General features: G+C 37.1%; 1 protein-coding gene across 2 annotated transcripts; it reads right to left on the bottom strand.

The window, feature by feature from the left end:
• Positions 1–994: 994 nt before the first annotated feature.
• mrc1a (mannose receptor, C type 1a) lies at positions 995–20,830 on the bottom strand. Of its 2 annotated transcripts, XM_060874092.1 has the most exons (31): positions 20,634–20,830; positions 19,657–20,058; positions 19,228–19,401; positions 17,683–17,838; positions 17,481–17,594; positions 17,261–17,401; positions 16,988–17,170; positions 16,414–16,571; positions 16,200–16,313; positions 13,687–13,802; positions 13,399–13,547; positions 13,104–13,300; positions 12,846–12,961; positions 12,679–12,763; positions 12,202–12,346; positions 12,040–12,078; positions 11,707–11,873; positions 11,555–11,619; positions 11,376–11,476; positions 11,149–11,288; positions 10,294–10,408; positions 9,984–10,156; positions 8,890–8,934; positions 6,917–7,019; positions 6,580–6,812; positions 4,249–4,414; positions 3,332–3,484; positions 2,915–3,031; positions 2,631–2,792; positions 2,416–2,448; positions 995–2,242 (listed from the first exon to the last, which is right to left on the bottom strand). In XM_060874092.1, the coding sequence occupies exons 1-31, from the start codon at positions 20,704–20,706 to the stop codon at positions 2,007–2,009; spliced, it is 4,371 nt and encodes a 1,456-aa protein (XP_060730075.1). In that variant the 5' UTR covers positions 20,707–20,830; the 3' UTR covers positions 995–2,006. The 2 variants fall into 2 exon arrangements, with proteins under 2 accessions (XP_060730075.1, XP_060730076.1); XM_060874093.1 differs by lacking the exon at positions 8,890–8,934.
• Positions 20,831–24,613: the final 3,783 nt, after the last annotated feature.

The following is a 24,613-nucleotide window of genomic DNA, read 5'->3' on the forward strand; positions in this document are numbered from 1 at the left end:
AGATTATTGTGCTACACCAACACTAGCAACACACACAAAAAAACAATTTATAAACAATAAACAATATATTCTTAGCCTTGCTTTTTTCCGGTCCACTGTGTAGCTGAAGAAAAGATTATATTCCGTCTTCAAGGTTCAGAATGCTGGGAGAACTCTATGGCATGAAATCCAGAGCACGGGTAAAAAGCTTTAATGAGCAAATATGCTAGTGCCACTTGCAGGGGATTAGTAGCCTCTGTTCTGGTTCAGGCTCTTAGGTCAGTGGTTACTATGGTAGTATGAGCCTCATTTAAGAAATGGTTGTGGTGATAAAGAGAAAGAGCTCTAGTAATACAGAGAAGCTGCCTGTCCTGCTAGGAGAAAAGAAGGCATGTGGCAAGATTGCAGGTGAATATGTGACTCCCTTCCAGTACCTCATGTTCCACAACACACAAACACATACACACACATAATTCTAATTATTGTTTACTTTTATTTTTAATCTATTTAATTTTTTATTATTATTATTATTATTATTATTATTATTATTATTATTATTATTATAATTGCAGTTGTCGATCATTTGAGAAAAAAAAAATAATAATAAATATATATATATATATATATATATATATATATATATATATATATATATATATATATATATATATAGAGAGAGAGAGAGAGAGAGAGAGAGAGAGAGAGATGAAGGAGGGGAGAGGAAGGGGGAGCAGAAGGGGGGGGGCTGAGTGAAAGCGAAGGTGCTGAGAGAACGCAGAAGAGAGGGACAAGACAGAGAGAAACAGAGAGAGGAATAACAGGATGCAACCCATACCAACATCATATGCAGAGAGTAGAAAGCTTGACACACACACACTCGGTGAGAGTATTACATTAAATGATGAACTTTTTAGTTCTTTGAAGTTGAAAGATTTTTCCCATAAATCAGTATTTCATTATAGAATAGCACCTATAGAATAGCACCTATAGCAAGAATTGACACAATCATAAATGATTCAATTTGTTTCATCCTTTATTTTTTCTGTATTATGATAGAAATATGTAATTCTCCCTCACTCTGAGACTCTTCTTTCCATACAAACCTGTCGTCTTTCACCCGTGTTTCCAAACAAAATCATTCAGAAGCCCTTTTTACTACAACATTGTAACACGATCAAAAACAGAACACCTTGGCAGTCTTTCAAATGAAACTATATATTTCAGTACGGTAACTGAAAGGCACAAAATTCACCATCGTTCAGTTTTGAACAGTTTTGAAAACAGTGTGTTAGCCTTTGAAATATGTGCTGCAGATACTGTACATAGTGTTGTGCAGGTGGTGATGTGAGTGTGACAAAAGTATTCATGGTTTTTGGAAGATGTGATCACTGAATGCATTTTGTGTGAAAGCAACGTAGACGTCTGTTTTGCGTCTGTGTGAAGAGTCTGGCCACTTCAGTTTGAAACGATCCATGTCAGCAATAAAGAAATTTGCAGTCAGATAAGTGCTTTACATTTTATAAAGCAGAACACAAATATCTAGAACATCTTTAACAGCATACATATATGTCATGCTTCATTTCTTTTTAGATCTTTAAACATTTATTTACAATAAACCAAAATTAAAATAGAGAAGGACAACGTCAATAGCACAGCTCTGAGAATAGAAATATGGTCGTATAGAATCTATGAAAATTTACATTGTACTATATTAAGTTGAACATTTTTAGGATTAAAGAAAGCACTATAAGATGATGATAAGCAACATGTTATTACATTGTCTGATGTGAAGCGGTCAGTAGACAGCGTGTTTTGAGTGCTACTCTACTCTAAGTATTGAGCAGATATCTTCCTACCACCAAGAAGACTTGATGATGTACAAAATTGATCTATACATCTTGATTATTTAAAAAATAAAACACTTTTTTATTTCTTTTGTCATTTATGTAGAATTTTATTGTAACACTGTGCAAGTGTGTGTGTGATTGTGTGTGTGTGTGTGTGTGTGTGTGTGTGTTATGCATGTGTTATGCATGCTCATTTTGTTCAATGTTAGTAACCAGTCCCTTAGTGTCTACTGTAGTGGTAGATCGTGCAGGGTTGTTAAAGTAAAGTGTGTTATCAAATGTACACTCTCCAACCACTGGGATAGTTGGTCTTTTATAGAAGAGGAATGCAGCCAGTCCTGCAACAGCAATTATCACCAACACAACTGCTACAGCGATACCAGTGTAGCCATGAGAGGCCTCATTTACCTGTGGTTCTGCAGGGCAAAATAAATCATTAATTAAAATCAGTAATGAAAACCTGTTCTGAATGAAACTCTTAACACAAAACTATGTCATTGCATCAGGAGTTCTCTGTTTCTTTTTTTTAATTAAAGTTAATTATAGAATAGAAGGAGTTGATTTATGGTAAATGAATTTTGGTACTCACGGACTGCCGGCTGTTTCTCGGTTGGTGGTATAACTAAAAAAGAATGTGTATATGAGATTAAATTCCACAACCAGATTAAGATAATGGATTACTGAAGGTACATTTTGCTATTAAAAACATTATAAAAAGGCTCTATAGGGCAGCACTTTTAGACCGAATATTGGTCAATATTTTTTATGTGTGTGTGTGTGTGTGTGTGTGTGTGTGTGGCTTACTTTTAGGGGTCTTGCAGATATAGGCTCGATACCCGCTGCAGTGAGAGTTTACCCACAAGCCACTTTCTGATTTGACCTCCACACAGTCGCCGACTACACTGGGTGACCGTGGTGTCCAGTTAATGTAGTCCACTACAGTGTTATCAATCCACATCCACTCACCTGATAGATAAAAACATACACACCATTGTTACTTACAGTCCATAGAGGCTGCTTTGACTGTCTCTGGTGTGACAATGAAGCTACTCTAAATGAATCAGTTCTAATATAAATAGGTTTTAAACCCGTGTAGCTGCGGTGGAGACCAATCCAGAAAGATTTGGCTTCATCATGAAGGATCTCAATATTCTGGCGGATAAAGGTGGACTCCGCAGCATCCTCCACACTCACCAGTGATGCACCTGTGTGTAGAGATGAAGCATTAATAAGTAATGATTTACCGATAAGAATTAAAATTAAGAAGAATGAAATCATGATATTAAATGTGACATGGACAACAGCAAAATGGAAACAGTTCAATAAAAGGCTAAAACTCATATGACCATAACCCAGGACAAAAAATTAACCAAATAATTCATTCCAATTAAACTGGAAATAAAAGAAAACCTCCAGTAAGAAGGAGCTGGTGTTCCTGGGACATTTTGGGGTTCTATTTCAGTATATGCAAAAAAAAAAATTATAAAATAATTATATGGACTTACTCATTCTCATACACTCCACTGTTGCATGAGCCCAGTTCTCGTTCCTTGAGGCTATAAAAGTATAACAGTGTCCTCGGAAAGGAATCCAGACCTTGGATTTCTTTGGTTCTGGGCAGCGTCCTGGGAGCTGAGGGGGATCAGTTGGTGCAATAACTGCATAACAGAAAAAAATAATGAGCTGTGAACATATACGTTTTATAAATTAAAAAAAAAAAAACATACTGAATAATAAATAATACATAAATCAATAATCTGAAGGAAGCCATTATTCTGAAGTAAACTCAATTCAATGTAAGTGAGACATCTCAAGCAACATCTTTGTGTGCTCATATGTCTCCAGTAAATGTTTAATTCATTCAAGCAGCATTAGTAACCACTATATCCTGGTCAGGCTGCAGTGGATCTGGAGATCAAGAGAGTCAAAACAGCCTGTATCACAGATTTCATGAATCAATGACATATCTCTTAAGGTACAAATACAGTAGCATTTAGACATATCCAACCTGTGAGAATTACAAAGAATACACACTTTTATATACACTTCTTTGTGTCTTCTTACACAAAGATATGTAGTGTTTGTCTATTGCCAGTGACCCTCATCACCAGTGTCTTTGAAATGGGTGTCAAGATGGGGTGGTGATTAGTTTGCATGTATAAAATTATCCATAGACTATGAATGGGTGTGTAAATGTGTGTGATTATGCGTTGTGATAGACTTGCATCCTGTCTAGGGTGTACAGTACCCTGCTTTGCACCATGAGTGTCCAGTAATAGACTACAGGTTCTCTGCGATCCAGTAGGATAAGTGGATAAGCAGAGAATAGATAGACAGATGGAACTTAACACTGCAGTGATAATCAGGGGTCAAACGTTTTAAAAGTGAAATCTGCACTGGTATAATGAGCATTTGGGCCTACCTGGTGAGCGTTTGCAGAGAGAATAGTAGCTTTTACTGCAATCTGAGGTTTTCCATGTTCCATCTGTGTCAATGTATACACAGGCCTGGTTTCTTATTGGTTCACCTAAAGCCCATTTTGTGTAGCGTAACAGCCAGTTATCCGTCCAACGGTATCGTCCACTGGTCTACAAACAACAGTAAATACAGTACTCAAATGGGGAGCAGTGTGTGAGAACCAAGACATGTCTTAAAACTGCTTTACTAGCTCATTTATCAATTATTTAGCAAATATTTGAAACATAGCCAGGTACCTGGTAAAGTGGTGGAATCACCGGCCATCGTTATAAAAGTTATCATAGAATATTTATTATTGATTTCCTGTAGTTTTCCTAGTTGTCTGTTTTCTAGGTCAAATAACTCAAAAAAACAAAGTGCAGGAAAAAAGACTCTTCAAAAATAAGCAAAGTGTAAACATCTGAATAATCAGACTAATATTTAAAGTTTGGATGAGGTTTCTACAGTAAATCTATTCTAAAGGGGTTAAAAGGGTCTCTGGCTTCAAAAAGTTTGAGAACACTTTCTCTGGCTTAATTGTTTTACAGCAAATAGAAAGGAAAAAGTTTGTAATACTGTAAAGTCATTGATTTTCATTTCAATAAAAGACTTTATTAGTTACATTTTTTAAATCCGTTGTTTTTGGACAATCATGGATCACTGCAAATAGTGATTCAATTTCAGTTTAATTCTGTGTATGTTATCACATGGATATTGGACTTTATATCTTTATCCATGGATTCCTTTTAGTTTATGTAGGACATCATCATATTACAGTGTGCTCAGGAACATCTGTTCTTCAAGAAGCTTCAAGAAGCTCGTCATGTGCCTCAAGACCCAGTTACCACCCTCACTGGACCCCCTACAGTTTGCGTATCGTCCAAACCACTCCATGGACAATGCCATTGCCACGGCCCTTCATTTAGCACTCACCCACCCTAACAATAAAGACACGTACGTACATAGACTTTAGTTCAGCATTCAGTACTATCATCCCTCAGCACCTGATTAAGAAACTGAGCCTGCTGGGACTGAACACCTCCCTCTGCAACTGGATCCTGGACTTCCTGACTGGGAGAACTCACTCAGTCTGGATCAGTAACAGCATCTTCAGCACCACTACACTGAACACTGGAGCCCCGTAGGGCTGACTTTGCTGACTGACTCACGACTGTGCAGCAATGCACATATCAAACCATATAATCAAGTTCGCTGATGACACGACCGTGGTGGGTCTCATCAGCAAGAATGACGAGTCAGCATACAGAGAGGAGGTGCAACAGCTAATTGCCTGGTGTAGAGCCAACAACCTTTCTCTGGATGTAGATAAAACTAAAGAGATGGTTGTTGACTTCCGGAGAGCACAGAGCGATCACTCTCCGCTGAACATTTAAAGAGGGACCATTGAGAGCATTCTGAGCAGCTGCGTCACTGTCTGGTTTGGGAACTGCACCATCTCGGATCGCAAGACGCTGCAGCGGATAGTGAGGACAGCTGAGAAAATCTCTCTTCCCTCTATCAGGGACATTTACACCACACGGTGCAGCCGCAAACCCAACAGCATTGTGGATGACCACACACACCCCTCACACACAGTCTTCACCCTACTGCCGTCTGGAAAAAGGTCCCGAAGCATTCGGGCCCTCACGACAGACTGTGTGACAGTTTCTTTCCACAAGCCATCAGACTCCTTAATAACCGAACTGTACTGAGCACAACACACACATCAACTATATGGACTGCATGGACATACATTAAATACAAACACTTCCGATATACATCCATCGATCTGTTTACATGCTGTTTTTTGCACACTTTTTTGCTATTTGCACATTCTATCTGACATTTCAGTTGATTGATTGCTGTATTGCACAACCCTTCACAATATCTCAGGTAACTGCTGCTATAACACAGTGTTCATTCCGGTATTTCTGCACATGTAATATTGTCTGAACATGCAGTACTGGTCAGCGCTGTTTCTGTCTATTGTCTCTTGTGTAATGTCGTTGTGTATTGTCTTGTAATTTTTTGTTTGTACTGTCTTTTGTCCTGCACTGTCTTGTCTGTCTTGTTTGTCTTGTCCTGCACTGTTTACACCATGTTGCACCGATGCACTTTATGTATCTAGGACTAACCTACTAAGTCCTTATAGCTCTGTGTATGTTTTATGTAGCACCATGATCCTGGAGAAACGTTGTCTCATTTCACTGTGTACTGCAACAGCTATATATGGTTGTAATGACAATAAAAGCTTCTTGACTTGAACTCTTGACATGACTTGACTTGATGTGCTTACCACATTGCTGTTTAGTCCAATCCACACTGGCTCTTTCAATCTGCCAACTCTGAGGATGATGAATGCCTGAGTGACAGAATCTAACACACTAGCTAAATCAGCATCGTCTGCTTTGCACTGTCTCCTTGCCTCATCCCAGCTCATTTTCTCAGCATGTACTTTATATGAATCATTTCCGAGTTTAAAATATGATGCTGGTGGCACTGTTGTTGCAGGAACTTTGATCTGAGAATCTGCGGCAGATTAAACAAAAAAGGTTAATTAAAGTTTTAATAAAATTGGTTTGGATTTTGATTTTTGAAACATCACTGTCAATGTAATAGTTTTGTCCACTCACCAATATTCCTCTTGCAGACAAATCCTCGTTTCTCATCGCAGTCCTCAACCTTCCACATGCCGGTAATCCTTTCTGGTGCCTTCACCATAATGACACAGTCAAACTGCAGAAGATGATGATTATAGATTTAAATGATATCCAAAGAAAAGGCATATTAATTCAGGCATATAATACATTGGCAAATAACACAACACATGCTATAATCAGATAACATAAGGAAGAATAAAGTGCAAACAGTTTGGGGAAGAATTTCATACAGGTGTTATGGTCAGGTGTCCACAAACCTTTGGCCATATAGTGTAAAATGTATAATGTAAAAGAGTCTTCAGTGCTTGCTGAGGTGTGATACGTTCACAAAATTCTGCAGTGCACTTACCTTTCAGCAACTGAGAAATGTTTTGGACTGCTTAAATAATACAGAGTTGAGTGGTTTTAAGCGTAGCAAGCATTAGGATAGAATTCATATAATTTTTGTTACAGGCCACGTGCAGGATTTTACACAATGTCACTAGAACTGATGATAATGTCACATTGTGTACCTTGTTATTGAGGATGGAGCAGTGCTTGCAAAGCTTAAGGTCTGGCAACCCTAAAACATTCAACACCTCACGTCATTTGCGTGTTCTTCCTTGGCAAGAAATACTTGGGAAAAGGTAATAAACAACTACTTTATGCAGCATTTGTATCGCCATATCAACTTGAAGATAAAACAGCAAATATTTTTATCAATCAAAAAATGGCTCTTACTTTCAGTTTACATTTTATTGCTTCTGACATAAAAAATAAATATTCTTATTGGGTAATAAGTAACTATAATCCATACACCATTATTTTTCATCACCATGTGTTTCTGCATTATCAAGCTGCAATTTTATTTGCTAGATACTTTTCAAACCTAAGAGAAACATTAGCAGGACGCTCAAGTGCCACGCATTGAGAGTGACAGATACTCATTTCGGTCTTTGGACACGCTCTCCCGCCACCCAGAAATTTGTATCTGTCACACAGAATTTTTTTTTTGACTATTTATCATAAATTTAATATGTCGCAGCACCCAAAATGTATCTGTCCGCACCGCTATGGAACCGGGGAGGAATCAAGCGCATCTCCCCTGGAGTTCTTATCGAGCCTGACACTTAAAAAATGAGGCTACACAATAGCCAATCAGAAAATAGCACTATTGTATCTTCGTAAGATTTAACGCAAAAACCAATGGAAAAAAAAAAATGGGGGGGGGGGTTGCTGGGGGATTGGAAATGTCATTCTTGCCTGTCTTCAAAACTTTCAAAAGCATTGCATTAGATGAAATGAACAAGAAATAAGCAAAGTGCGACTGAGAAGCTCGTCACTCGAAAGTAGCAATCTGAATGGTCTCCAGAAAATCAAGTTAAGGGCCTGTTTAACAGAAAGTATATCCTTCTCCGCTGAATTTCTGATATTATTAAGAAGACAAATCTGTATTTCAGTCAAGCAATTGTGTCAGAAAAGCTAACAGGTCTTGAAAAATAATGAATATCAGATAGCAGCTTTTTAAACTGCATCACAATTTCGAACTCTGTTTTAAGTTACTCATACTGTACATGAAACTGAACACTGTATCTGTGTTTTCTCAAGTTTTCTATGATTAGTTTAGCCCCTGTTAAAGCCAAAACAAGTAAAGAAAACAGAGAAAATTGGGTAACCATTACAAGCTTAATTCTGTTCAAGAAAAAACATGTCCCAATTTTTAAGATTTATATCATTGTAATGATCATAGAGTAATGGATAAGGATGGTTAGAAAGAATGCATCAGTTTGATACATCGCTCTCCTATGATAGCATCCTAAGGTAATATTCCAGGATGAAGGAAAGAAAATGATTATCCATTGATGGTGATGTACCAGTATAACTCCTCAATGGAATCAGAAATTAGCTGACATCAATGCCAAGAGCAGTCAAAGACTGAAAGCCAAGCACAGTTTTGGTAGACCTACCTGGGTTTCTGCTTCAATGTCATAGTCCCACCTTAAGAAGAAGTCCTGTATTGAAAAGAGTACGATTTTACAAAAGATTTCAGAACTCAGTAGTATATAATAAATGTATATACCTGTAGCCCAAGGGAAGAACATGAATGAATGAACATGACCGCACGTAAAAAGTCGAATGTGTGGCTTTGTTCAAACACAAGACAAGACATTTTTTCCTTTTGTATTAGCAGACGGAAAATCTTAGTTTCAGAACCCGAGGCCAACATGCCATGGGAAGAGGTCTTGCAGTTCCATTTATATGTGTTTCACTGAGTGTTCTAAAACTCTATCTTTACATGAGAAAGTTAGGACCCAAAGACTCAAGAGGTTTCCAAGGAAAGAAGGAAAACAAAGTTCCTTTGATTTCATTTTTATCCAAAAGCCCAGAATGATTATACTAAAAAGAGCATATAATATAAATATTTCGACATGTGATATCCTGTTCATCTGCAAGTCTCTGAGTATGTCCTGGTGGACACTGGCCCAAGACATGTTCCTCTTGCATTTGTTCTATCAGCTCTGATTTAGAAGCACACACTACATGTGACAAAGACTGGACATCACAAATGTCCAAAACAAGCTCACAGTGTTGTCCTGTAGAATAGTCTCAACATTCTACACAAGGATTCCTCTTCTCAGAAAAGATGAAGAAAACACACAGAAACAAGAGCAAAAGTGAAATCTAACAGATCTGATGGTAAGATCTTTCAGGAGCAGACACGGCAAAGAGACATTCAGCACAAAACATACAACCTTACGGTAGCGTCACACGACATGGACAGAAGAAGTAGGTGAAATGTTTTGTTTAACTCTAGGAAGTGTCCTTTGAACTAATTTGCAGTTGTATTTAAGTCAAATGAGGACAGAGGAATTTTTGTAACTAAAGACTTGCATGGCCTCCCCTGCCACTGATTATCCTGAAATTATCCCGCTGTGCTTGAATTTTGTCACCCAGAAGCCAGACAGCTCTGAAGCGACTTTAAGGCGTACATAAGAAAGAGTATGTGACTACAACCGAGAGATGATAATATATGTGTATATAATATAGAAAAGGCACTTGCATCTGATCCATATGCTCTGCGACCATCTGGAAATGACACCGGATAACCTTTGGCCCAGTTGGTGTACTTGACACCTTTCCCATCTGTCCAGAGGAAGCGCATCTCCCAGTTGATATCATTCAATCCAATCCACATATCATCACGTGCATTGAGCATCATAGTGGTGAGAAATGCTGGGAAGAAAAAGAGACATTAAAGTAGCCTTTTTATTAAATTTCTCAGCACAAATCTCTATTTATTGTATTGTTACAAAAGTTATGGAGAGGTAAAACTCTAATGAAATAGTTTGCATTCAGTTTCAACGAGTTACCTTGCTCTGCTTGACTCCGAATGGACACTAAGTTGCCTCCTTGATAGATGCAGTATTGTCGAGCATCCTGCCACGATTTCTCTTCACTGCTATCTTTCCCTACAAACTTATAACACTGGAGAAAAATGTAAATAATGTCAGACAAGAAATGTATTAATGTTTCAGTTTAGTATCACTGGAGTTCAGCTATCAATCTTTAAGTAAAATTGTGTATCCAAACCAATCTACAAATTGTAGAAATGCTGATTTTATTTGTACTTGTGTGCATATGTTAAAAAGGAAAAAAAAGAATTAGATGTTAATTAAGTGAGGTGAAAAGAAAATGTTTTGGCATGAAATAAAATATGTAGCTATTGTGTCCATGTGTTTCTGCACACCAAACACATCACAAGGATTTTATTTTTTAATGACAAAAAGCAAATGTCAGAGAAAGGCCAGGGATGGCACACTAGGAAGCATACGGCACAGTGGCCCTTAAACCCTTTTTACCAGTCCATAGTGTTCTAGTCTGCTGGCAGAACAGAAATCAACTTAACTGACATTTTCAATAAGAATAAAGAAATTAATTATTTTATCATCACAAGTCTGGTATCAAAATACAGGAAAAAAAAAAAAACAGAAATACTTATGGAAAAACTAATACTTCTTAAAGCCCTAAGTGTCTACCTTCATTCTAATTTCTACTAAACACCACTGTCGAGTGTGACATGACAAAGAAATTCAATACTGAACATGGACACCACAAAACAACAAGAAATTACATTTTTTGTCATCTTGTAATCATACGTTTAGAAGAGTTATTACTTTTCAATATCTTTGCAAAGCTGTTTTTTTGGTCAAAGTAAATTCACTTACTTTTCCCTGAAAAGCGGCCCAGTCAGAACTACAGCCTCCCTTTGGTGCAGTGGTAGGAGCCGCTGTGCTGGTGGCAAAGACATCGCTTCTTTTACAGATGGAGGGTAGTTCTACTCCACAATTGATATCATTCCAGAATCCTGCGAAAGAGAAGATTTTTCACGCATGCCCATAAAGTCTTGACAACAATCAGATTATTTAGATTAAAGTAGATGAGGTAATCTTACCCATACTCTTGTAAATGGTAACACAGTTTTCGTCATTGTTGGCAAAGTTTGGTTCATTATGGTTCCATGCTGTATAGACAACTGGGGAACCATCCACCCAACTGGAAGAAAAAGAAAATGTTAATACAGACGAAGACATTTCTAAGCTTTTCCTTGTGTCACTACTTTGTTAATGATACCTAAAGGACTTATCCAATCCCACTGTCATTCCAATGTAGTACTGGTCCTCTGTGCCTCTTGAAATCTGAAAGATTTTATTTTAATGATATATGAATAACTTCAAAATTCACATTCACAAAATAGATCAGAGGCACTTGGTTTGGTCTTTTACCTGTTTAAATATAAACTTCCTCTCAGATTGACCGGTAATAACAATAAGGTCAGAATGGTTCTTCTTACAAAATGCTCGAGCCGAATCCATATCCAGATGATCAGTATTAATGTAGTACTGACTACCATTGAACTGTATCCAGCCATCATCTGTAATATTATACTCTGCTGTGGAGCATAAAATATACACTATAAGACTGTAGAAATAAAAAAAATTAGCTTCGATATCTAATCTATTTTTTGTATGATAAATCCATGATGATTAATCAATATCAGCTATTTTAGAAATCAAATTTAAAGGTGGAATGGAACGATAAATTAAGTGAAGCAATACCTTGTGGACTGCTTGTAGGTGCGGGTTTTGGCTTTGTACCTGTTTTAAGGGTCAGAGTTAAACATCTGTACTAACTACAGAAGGATCACAGTAGAGCAATTGTTTTAATAGATAGTGAGAAAACCATGTGAGTGCTTGTGTTCTTCTGGCTGGACAACCTACCCACTCGTATCTGACAGATCCAATCATTGTAGGCTTCACAATCCCTATCATTCCACCTATGACCATAGTAGAAGCTGGCTTCTCCACAAAGCTCATTAGAATTGTAATTATTGGGCTCCCCATATGACCAGTTCTCATAATCTGTCTAACATGGAGGAACACACACAGACACACACAGAAGCAAAGAAACAGAAACAAAGCAGGAAAATTAGACACAATATCCTAGGCACAACATGTCAAACAAAAGTGCCATCCGAATACTGAAAAATGACTTAGTACTCTACAGTAATTAAAAAGAAAAACATTAAATATATATCACCACCAAGAATACATATATTTAAAAATATTATATATGTCACTTAACCTCCAAATACCATTTTATACTAAACCAGTTATGGTTTGTAGCATTTTCAGCATAGTTGCTAGGTAGAAAAAACCTTAGGCAATGAATAGGAGCATACAAAAAAAAAAACTTACTGGAGTTTCATCTGACCATACAAAACCACCATTATTATCCAGGGCATTAAAGCCAATCCATGCTGAGTCACTTCCTCCACCATACCTTTGAGAGGACAGTAAATAAGGAATGATATTATGAATGAAAAATGCTAGATTAGAAATATATATATAATAAACATACATACGGTAAATTGTTGGTTTCTGTTTCAGAGTGAAAGCTAGCAAGATCACCACCAATGGCTCTGCAGTAATCACGTGCTTCAAGCCATGTTTTCTTATCCTTTAGTTCATGTCTATTTACCTAAGAAATTAAGACAAAGGACAAGATGCGTGTTGCATGAGAATGTGTCTCGCACCATTGTATGGAGCAGTATATCCTCATGGCAAATTTATCAGAGCCCTTTAATGCTGTTATAATGATGACCGTGTGTTTTTGGCTGTACCTGAATGCAGCTGCCAGGGTCTTTTTTTATCCATGTAGAGGGGCAACCTAGAGGCTGTGTTATAGGTGGCTCTCTGGTTGTAGTAACACCCTCTGCTATTTTCTTACAGACGTACTTCTCTTTACTGTCACATTTGATTACATCCCATAATCCTGCTGAAGTCCCTGTTCGCATGGCAACACAGCCCTGGTGTCTATCTAAATGTTAGAAGTCAGCATTATGTCTTTAGTAGCTCAAAATATTGAACAATATTCAGGTTATTTCTTTAAAAAAAAAAGAAGAAGAATGTACATACCTGGCATTCCTACATTAAAGTGTGTAAATTTGACAGTTTGCTTATTCGTCCATTGAAAGCGATTTGCATGTTCTGTATTGGATAAGCCAATCCAGAAATATTTTTCAGGTCGCAAGCCAATCTGGCTAATGAGAAATGCATTCTCATACCTAAAATGAATCCCACATCACCACACACACACACACACACACACACACACACACACACACACACACACACAGGTTCATGCAGGTAAGTAGTTTCATTTGTTGTTGTATAAAAGCAGTATTTGACTAATGTGTGCATTACCTGTCTGTAATTTGTGCTAGGCTTGCTGCAGTCTGTCCACATGCTGTTTTTGCTTCATTGAAGGTTTTGGCTTCTAGAGCAAAGCTGTAGCAGTAGGAGTTGAATCTGATCCAACCCTAATAAGAACCACAGAAACCAGACCCAGTTCATTTTACATGTGTTTGTATATTTTACAGTATACAAATATGTGTATATGTATATATGTATATGACCACAGTACTGTCCTAAAGTCTTAGTCATGTGTAAAGAAGCAAAATAAAGAAATGTAACACTTTCTATAAATCTATTATCTATTTTAATGAGCAGTAAAAGCTAATAAAGGAAACAAGTTTAGTATTTAGAGTGAAACACATTTAAACAATTGCACAAAGAGAAAACATATCAAAGAGCCAATATTTTGTTTTTGTTTGTTTGTTGTTTATTTGTTTCTGAACACTGTTCTATTCAAAATTAAATGTTTCTGTGATATTATTTTATATTAAATTAATAATAATATTAAATATATTAACTAATATATTTGTTGGTTAATGTTCGAAATCAAAAATATTTCAACGCAATAATGTTGTCAAATAATTCATATATATATGTCAAAGATTTTTACAAAGTACTGTATGTATATTAGAGGTTCCTGAGCCCTAGGTACTTGCTTTCCTCTCAAAAATGTGCTAGTATGTGCTGGATATTTATGAGTGGCTCTGATAAATATCCCATAGGTGTGAAATAGTGTGTTCATGCTGCCCTGGAAATCATATAACAAGAATAGTTTTACTACATGTACCCTTCCCTTGGAAAATACAGAGTGTCACAAAGAACATGTCACAATCCAAAATGTTCATCATAAGCATTTTTGTATTGCACTGTTTGAACCTTCTGACAATATTTTTAAGCATTATTATTTTAGGAACAAGGAGTCATCAACTGTTCATGCCCTTTCACTGGAAAATCACATCTTTCTTTTCCACACCCTTTTCATCATTCTATTACTAAAGGAAAGAAAGTCATTGTTTGGCAGATCACAGGATGAAATCTTATAGCAAGCAGGATGTCATGTGCTGATACAAATCCAGTATTTGAAGTGGAAAGGCTGAACCAACAGATCTAACTAAAGGCAAGTTCAGGAGGTTTTTAACAGGTCCTGTGCATATATCTTAAAACCCCTCCTTTCTAAACATGTAGTAATCACTCTAAGAACTATGCCAAACACACTACTCCAGTGTGGATTTACCACCAACCAGTGTTATTTTAAAAGAATCTAGTATCTAGAGAAACTAGTGTAAAACCTGCTGATACAGTAAATGATGAAATATGTTGAGGCCATGAGGCCATTTCCACAGCCTAACAAGACCCCAGGTGAGTTAGGTTGGTGAGGTACTATAGGTGCTCTATATACATATACTTATCAGCAGTGCAGTTTAGAGACTGTTACTCAGATTTCCTGCAAACCCATGCATTGACCATGGGACTGGGATCACTCCTCTATCAACAGTTCATCAAGAGGCACTTCACCCTTATCTCCCATCATAGTCAATGCCGACCTCCACTGGATGGTGTGGGGGACTATAAAGCCTCTAAAACTGGTATCTGAAGGCTGACAAACCAAACACAACACCATGGCAAGCAACAACTTACTGTAGATGATAAAACAAATGCAAATGCATATAAGATAAAGAAAGCAGTAACTCTTTATCCAAGAATAAATAAAACGGCAACCAATCAAATAAACGGCAACCAAAGCATTAAATATTAAAAAATTGTTCTTGAACCTGTCATTTTTGGATTTTTATTACATTCCTGAAGACTTTTTTTTGTTCCAGATCCTGATTTCTTGGGTCGAACTATGAGGTTATACAGTGCATATGTTATATCTCTTTGTTATCCACCACCATGGGATCAGCCTTGAAGTCAAGTAGAAGATAAAAAAAATAAGTGCATCAAGACCTTTGAGCCAGAATAATATATGACATGGGCCACTGATGCTTTGAGGTGGTATCGGGATTAGTGGATCAATATCAAAACCTGACAGCATTCAACAAGGTAACAGCCATCACACCCCCTGTATTTGAAGCCTACTAAAAATGCGTGGTTCATATGCATCGCTGTAAAAATGGGATCTTAACATGTTATTGCATGCAGGGTTCTCTAAAATCCCTCTAAATATCAGCAATTTCCAAATATTTATTATAAGTATGCAGATTATTTTAAAACTAGTTGTACAGGTATAAATGCTTTGTTTAAATAATGCTGCGTGTAACAAAATCCATAGCGCATAACCATGTGTTTACATTGTTATATCAAAAATATACTGCATTTGTTTAGTTGTTTTTGTTCACTTTCATGAAGGGTATCAATAATTGTGAATATGTACATAGTTCTCCACTGTACATGGTTTTGTGATTCTAGCTAAAAGACTAAGTATAGAAAAAGAAAGTATTGAGCATTGTGTGTAAGTAATTAAATAAATACATAATGACTTAATTCCTTTTAAAGGTGTGTAAAGAGAGAGAATGACTCACAGGAGGACATCCAGGACTGATGATCTCAGGTGATCCAGCAGGTTTCGTGGAGGCTTTCTTCTTACACATGTAGCTATACTTCTTTTCACACATGTTATCTGCCCATTTCCCATCCTAAAGCATAGTACAAAAATTAGTCACTAATCTAATAATCACTTTTTAGACTGATACTTCAATATAAAAGCACCCTCAGTGTGCCACCTTCATACTGTACCTTTCCTTTCATGAGAACACAGTCTTCTTTGAGGAAGGTTGTATGTGAAGGTTCTCCCACAAGCCACTTGGTAAAGGTGACATGGCTTCTGTCTGTCCATTCAAACAGGTTCTGAGTCTTCTGATCATTTAGACCTATCCATATTTCATCAGTGGGCACTGCAGTACAAAAAGTCCAAGTCAATGAGGGAAACTTGCCTATACGTTAAGCACCATATGCAAGTCTCAGGGTCTAATTTGTAGATTTCTCTTCTAACTAAAAAGGCAAATCATTATTTCCCATGATTCACATGGCCAATTCAGAACTGTAACTTTACTAGGAAAAATATGTTCAAGACATTGTTCCCATCATTTTGTTTAATTATATTTATCCATTTCGATCTTACGATTGACCTAATGTAATCAGAAGCTGTTAAATTTCTGACGTAAATTGCAGTTTCCTTTTTTTTCTATGTCGAGACCATAGTTATGCATTTTCTTAAACATTCTAGAGATTTAATTATGGTAACATAACAGGCATCATGATTTCCAGGCTAAGCCAAATAGATTATGTTAGAAAGTTCTTATTCTCTTACAGTATCCACTCTGTGATATAATAAAGCTGTGTTCTTCTATGTTGTGAATACTGGTCAGGTCAGCTTCTTCTTTACGGCAAGCAGTCAGAGCATCTTTCCACATCAACTTAGTACGTGACAGAGAATAGCAGTGACCAGAAAAAGGCACCCAGTTGGCTGGACAGAAACTGGGCTCATCTTTACCTGTCAAACACACACACACACTGTGACTGAGGGACAAAACATTGAAAGGTGGCATTTGCAAATGTGTCTATATGTGCCTCTAGAGCTTACCCACTGAAGGTGTAATAGAAGTGGAGTTTCCCTTGCGGCAGATGTATCCCAGTTTACTATTGCAGGCCATACTCTCCCATTTTGATGCTTTCCCAGCATTAAGTGCTGCACAGTTCATTCCAGGCTCCAGTAAGGGGTTACCTATTGGATGAGGTGGGGGTAATAGCCTGCTTGGAAATAGTATTAAATCACCATCATATGTGTATATGTGTGCACTCACCTGGAGCCCAGTTCAGATATCTGAAGGGATTTCCATTGCTCCATTGCCAGCCACTTTCAAAATCCAGACTATTTAGTCCAATCCAAAGTGATGAACTAAGAATATTAGTTAATCCTAAAAAAAAAAAAAAAATACCTTATATATTATATGCAAAAACCTTTTTGCTACTTGCCATTACTGATTTGTAGTCAGAGCTGTGTACCTGATATATATGTTTGCTCATGGAGCTCCATGATGCTCAGTAGGTCAGCATCTTGCTGCTGGCAGCTTTTGCGGGCCTGATGCCAGGTCAGAACTGACAGAGCGTTCCTCTGGTATAACACACCTGTTACTGGATCGGTGTCCCAACCTGATGATGCTAACACACCAAGGACATAGAGTATTACGCACGAATACACACACATACACACTGGCATAACATATAAAAAAGAAACGAGAAACAGAAAAACGTCTTTCTACAGTTTTATTAAAGTTTATTTATTCATCAAAAAAAAAATCATGGAAAAGATATTTTATCTGCCATTTAAAGCCAATTTTTCAATTCTTTAGTTAATCATGGAATGCTGTATACTTTTGCATGTAGACGCACATCTCATCTCATGCAAAGGATTGAATGTGATCCTGCAGGCTGTTATGTAGCCTCACTTTAGATTTTGAATTTTCTTGTAAATTTCTATGATAAAATTGTGATTTATTTACTTTTAATATTTATTATTAAATTATTATTATTTAATATTTAATGAAATCATACTTTCATGTCTGATGCCAACCTCTTGGTTCACAGGAAAGGAAGCAAGGAGCAGTCCAATGGCAAAGAGAGGAAGGTTTTAAACCTAGAGTAAACCTTTTTTTTACATAATCGGTTTTTTTTTCTACACATTATTTCTGCAAGTGGAACATAAAAAGCTTTCTGAATAACACCAAGACAGCAAAAATCTGTCACTTACATCTGCAGTAAAACAGGAAAATTCTCAGGAAACTTCACAGGAAGTATGTGTTTCAGAAGGTCAGTCCCCAGACCTGATTTTGTGCCTGACCTCTAGTTATATGGCCCCAATTTAGCACACAATAAAAAAGGAAAATAATCAATTCCTGCTACCACAGCACTACAAAGCTATGCCTGTCCTTCCTGTCACATCCCTTTTTTCCAATCAGCAACTATCCAGAATGTGTCCATACTCAGAGAGAACTACCAGTGAAACATAAGGAACTTAAAGCAAGGGTAATGTTTACCATTTCATACCATACATCCATATCCAAAGGGATTAAATCTGTATTTTTCATTCATTCATTCATTCATTCATTCATTCATTTTCTACCGCTTATCCGAACTACCTCGGGTCACGGGGAGCCTGTGCCTATCTCAGGCATCATCGGGCATCAAGGCAGGATACACCCTGGACGGAGTGCCAACCCATCGCAGGGCACACACACTCTCATTCATTCACGCAATCACACACTACGGACAATTTTCCAGAGATGCCAATCAATCTACCATGCATGTCTTTGGACCGGGGGAGGAAACCAGAGTACCCGGAGGAAACCCCCGAGGCACGGGGAGAACATGCAAACTCCACACACACAAGGCGGAGGCGGGAATCGAACCCCCAACCCTGGAGGTGTGAGGTGAACGTGCTAACGACTAAGCCACCGTGCCCCCCTCTGTATTATTATATTAGAACTATTTATTACTGACAAAGGTTTCAGCATTGCATAAAACGTTACCAATAAAACAGTGTTCTCTTACATTTTGTTGGACAAAAACCCCATTTCTTGTCCTTGTTGTAGTCTGTGACTGTGGCACACCAAAGCAGTCCATCTGATCGTCCAACAATCGTGCACTCAGCATACCAATTCTCACCATACTTAAAGGGAAACTGACAGGGGCTTCCCAAAGAATTGCCACCAATGGTGATCGTTTCTGCAGAAAATATGTAAAGAAGAAGTGTTAGTGAGAAGAGTGTGCTTAAGAAAGCCTCAATATTTAAATTTGTATTCATCCTGTATATAAACAAATAGCTACTGAAAAATGTCTACTATCAAGTTTACTAACCATATGCCACATCACTGCATAAGGACAGCTGTGTACAGCCAAGCGATCAAGTGACCTACCAAAATGTTCCACTATAATCAAAACAGTATTATATAAACCACTACAAATGAAAGTAGATCCTACCTTCGTATCCGTGAGAGCACAAGTCTTGCTTAGTGCCGTATATCTCCCAGTGGCTCCAGGAACCTGTCCCCGAGTACAGCAGTACATTGGGCTCATGGCGGTTGCCATAATTCAGATGCAACTGTTGGCCCTTTATACCAAACAGAGTCTCATTCTTGCACTCCCATTTCTGCATAGGACTGAGCTCATTGCAGGGGACCAGAACAACTCGAACCCATTCTTTAAGGTCTTGACCGCTGAGGCACAGCTTGTGGGAGATGCTTAGGATCCGTGAAGAGGAAATCCATCGGAAACGCTGCAAGTCCGAAGACGAGTCACAGTCGCTGACCTGTGCCATGTTGGGATCTACCACCTTCACACATTTCTTGTGATCTTCATTGTAGATGAGGAAAGCACTGCTGTCTGTACAAAGAAATGAGAAAACACAGAATATGGGCTAATATATTAACTACTATGGACATCTGCCTGTAATCTCACCAAGCTGTCATCTATTAAAAATATCGTGCTTAGAATTTCATTCAATCAAGTATTTACAAAACTTTCACTACACGTAAGTCTCAGTGAGTTTTTTCTTGCTATTGTTGTCCCTGGCTTGATCAGTAGGGAGAAAAATACATTTAATTATTAATCGTTCTCATTTTTTCTTCTACATTTTTTATTTCTCTAAAGCTGCTTGGAGACAATGTCTGTTGTTAATAGCTATACACAAATAAAATTGATTTAAGTTAGATTTAATTAATGCTCTAAATTATTTTTTTAAATGCTGTTTTCACAAGTCATGACATACCACAAGCATCACATCATGCATTTATACATAATAACCATCAATACCATCAACAGTTCCACCATCAACAGTTAAATACACAATCAACTTTTCTCTATTAAATGAAAGACATTTGAAATCTGTCTGAATGAATCTGTCTGTCTGCACACATCTATCTGTCTTACCCAGACATAAACACATATTTATTCCATACCCAGTTGAACAGTGTAGTGCAAAGCCTTGCTGAGACACAGCAGCACAAACATAAGAAAGTGAAACTTCTTCATGTCCTTCCTTTAGTTCATAATCCAAGACGAATAATCCAGGGAGTGAGTTTTGTCTTTATGTGGTTGTATGTGTGGCTTTCTGCTCTAGTGAATAGTGTGAAGCTAACAAACTGTGTGGAACAAATACACACCCCTTATTTGTTTAAACGTTAAAGTGTGAATCCTTTTTGGGGTGGGAGTTAAAGACAGGAACAATGTGGCAATCCATGTAGAATATCTCTAGCTCCTTCTCTCACTCACTCATGCACATTGGTGCTCAGACAAACACTCTCACAACAAACACACACCACTTTATAAACTGCAATAGACCATTATAATAATAATAATAATAATAATAATAATAATAATAATAATACTTATTATTATTATTATTATTATTATTATTATTATTATTATTATTATTATTATTATTATTACTGCATTTAGCATGCTTGACCTGAAATACACAGGTTAAAACTGCAGTTGGATTTCAGGGTTTTACGTTAATACTGCACTCATCATTAATCAAATAATTTAACCCTGTGAGTGTTTAGGAGAACTTTCACTACAAATGCTTATGCTCGAAATTATTGCAAGAGGTATGTCCATATGGTATAGGACAGGGGGGTGGTGTGGTGGTGGAGGTGGTGGTGGTGTGGGGGGGTGGTAGCGGTAATGTTAGAAAAAATGCTGATAAGGTAAGAGAGAAAGTCAATAGGCATTTTTGGAGGACCTGCTGCTCAGCAAGAAGGAAATCTGTTGCAAACACTGGAGTACAAAGAAGGGAAATCCTGTTTCCTCCCCTGGGCTTAGAAAGCGTTGAGGTCAGCATATACAGTATAATACAGATTGAAAAATAATATAGCTGGATCAAAGAAAAAAAAATCATCTCATTAATTCAGTAATAATTTTTTTTTTATTATTCAGTGATTTAAAATCTAAAATCTGTCAATGTAATTTTCTTTCTTTTCTTTTGCTGCAGTAGTCTCACATGACATGATCAAATACTACTGAATAAGGAACAATAGAGAAAGACAAAGCTGTATAGGGCATTAGAAAGAAAAGGAAAAGAAACTAGAAGATTTCTCCCATGACGGTTTTTCACTAAACCAATTCATTCATTTCCCTTTTTTATTTTTGTAATTACTGGGGGAAAACTCGGAAGTTGGTTTCAAAGAACGCAAGAACAAAATCAAGAAATCAAGAAGACAAGAAAATTAGGAAAATAGTAACAGACATAATATAATGTGAGACTAAAACCACATAAGGAATAAAATGGATTATAGACTTAATATTTATTTTAGAATTTCACTCAAAATCCAAACTTTTATTAAATTCAACAGGCCATCTCTTAAATTCTCATTATAACAGCTCTTGAATATTGTGGCATAGTTCATATATGTCAAGTCTTCATGATAAATGAAACTTTATCATTACTTAAAATCTTCATTTTTTTATTACGTAAAATAGTTTGCATAAGGTAATTATACCTTATGCTTATCCATATTGTGTTTCAAGTTCTCTATGGGATTTTACTGCCACTGCTCCATTGCTGAGCATCATAAAGACTGTCATGTTGCCTGAATCACGCAACACCCAACCCATCACAGGGCACACACACACACTCTCATTCACTCACACAATCACACACTATGGACAATTTTCCAGAGATGCCAATCAACCTACCATGCATGTCTTTGGACCGTGAGAGGAAACCGGAGTACCCGGAGGAAACCACCGAGGCACGGGGAGAACATGCAAACTCCACACACACAAGGCAGAGGCGGGAATCGAACCCCCAACCCTGGAGGTGTGAGGCAAAACTAAGCCACCGTGCCCTCCCCCCATCCAATAGTCATTTTATATTTAATAACAATTTAACTTCTTTTATATAAAACAGGCAAACAACAATTATAGATTATTACAAATCATTATATTTTCATCAAGACTGTATTAATGCAGAATTATCTTAACCTGATTTAATATTATCCTCAACTGACAGGCTGTAGAAAGGAAACAAGTCACTACAGAATGTATCTAATCTGCTTATTAAAATTAAATCAATAAAATAAAATAAAAATAATAAAAAATGCTATTAGTTATATTTTATCAAAGAGTTAAAAGATTATGAGGTGCATCACTTATCATCCACGTCAGTCTTTCCCATCTTATCGGTTAGGTCAATTTAAATATAATTTCTGTCTCTAGACCTTTATTGGGTCTGTAATGGATTGGCATCCCATCTACACCAGGTGTTCACTGGATCCACTGTGACACTGACCAGGATAGAGGAGTTCCAAACACTATATTTAAGCCTGAGAAATGGATTTTTTCTTCACCATGTAGTTGTATTTGTACAGAGTTTTGGTTTGTTTTAGTTTATTTTTGGATTTATAATTCTGCCTACTTTTGCCTGTCAAGGGCAGAGCTAAGGGTTGACTTGGGATGACAACAGTTAGCTCTCTGTGACTAGTGAGAAAGTCTCAGTGATAACGTTTCTGTTCTCAAATGGTCTCATTTGTAGGACATGTTTTTCATGTCCAAACTTTGCTGTGAAACTTTACATTTTCATTCAGTAATTTTCAGAAGTAGGCACACAATCACTTTCATTCTTGTCAAAAGGTCTCCACTTACAGAAGCTAGGCAGAATTGTGGCCAAAACAGGAAACTGTCAAACAATCAGGCAAATTGAGCAATGTAGTGTTACAAAACAGGATCTAAGACAGAAAAATCTGAGAAAAAAATAACTAAAATTAAAGGTGGATTTGGTAGACTAGTAGTTAAGGTGTTGGGCTACCAATCGGAAGGTTGTGAGATCGATTCCTATGTCCACCAAGCTGCTACTGCTGGGCCCCTGAGCAAGGCCCTTAACCCTCAATTGCTCGGTTGTACAAAAAATGAGATAAAATGTAAGTCGCTCTGGATAAGGGCGTCTGCTAAATGCTGTAAATGTGAATGTGTGATAAGTCTCACAGTGTGTTGCTTGGCTCTGGTCTGTGGGATGAACATAATGCTGTTCTCCAAAGCCAATTGCCTACTACAGTGAATAAAACTAAACTATCATGGTGGGTCACTTAAAGATAGATTGGTGAATGCAAAACACATACTGGTGGTGAAAAGACAGAATTTAAACTATATATAAATACACAGAAACACACAAAACAACTACTTATCTTCTATCTGGTTTGTGTATTCTCGTCATCTAGCCTAAATACTAGTTCATCATTCAGATGAAAAAAGGATTCATTTGTTACAAATGAAACGTATTTCAAGTATTTTATGTTGACTCATATGATTCATTACTTCTAGAAATTATTATTAATGTTTCTCACATTTGACGTCTGTTGAGTAATCTTTAATCTTGGTTATGGTTAAAAAAAAGGAAGGATCTGCTGAAATGGGGTTTTACGTTTGAATGGGGTCAGCAGAAAAGTAGCTATTGTATCTTACACCCAGGGAAGTCAGTAAATAGATTCATCTACTTATCATGTCTAATCTTTGTCTCAGATATTTGTTCATTTTTACTCATAAATTCAACTAGAAGACTCAGACCTGCCTGAAAATATGTTAAACCTGCCCCTGTTAGTGTCGATGAGATACCATTGCGGATTGGGATTTGACTCAGGAAATGCTAAAATATGTCTGTTTAGCTGCTCCTGGAATATCGTCAGGAAATCACATGTACTATACCCTTTCCTTTTATTATTTACTTTGAAAATGTGACAACAGGTCAACATATTTGCTTGAGGTTCAGATGTGTCACAAATTACTCTGAAGCTGTTTAGAACAAAATATTCTTTTACAAAACCAATTCTTCTTAACATAAGTCTTAACCTGAGCAGTTAGATGTACAATCTGCTCCAAAACTATTGGAACAGCAAGGCCACACCAAAGACATTTATAGATATAAGATGAGAGTTTGGGATTT

Source organism: Tachysurus vachellii, chromosome 7, assembly GCF_030014155.1.
Source record: "Tachysurus vachellii isolate PV-2020 chromosome 7, HZAU_Pvac_v1, whole genome shotgun sequence".
Lineage (NCBI taxonomy): Eukaryota > Metazoa > Chordata > Actinopteri > Siluriformes > Bagridae > Tachysurus > Tachysurus vachellii.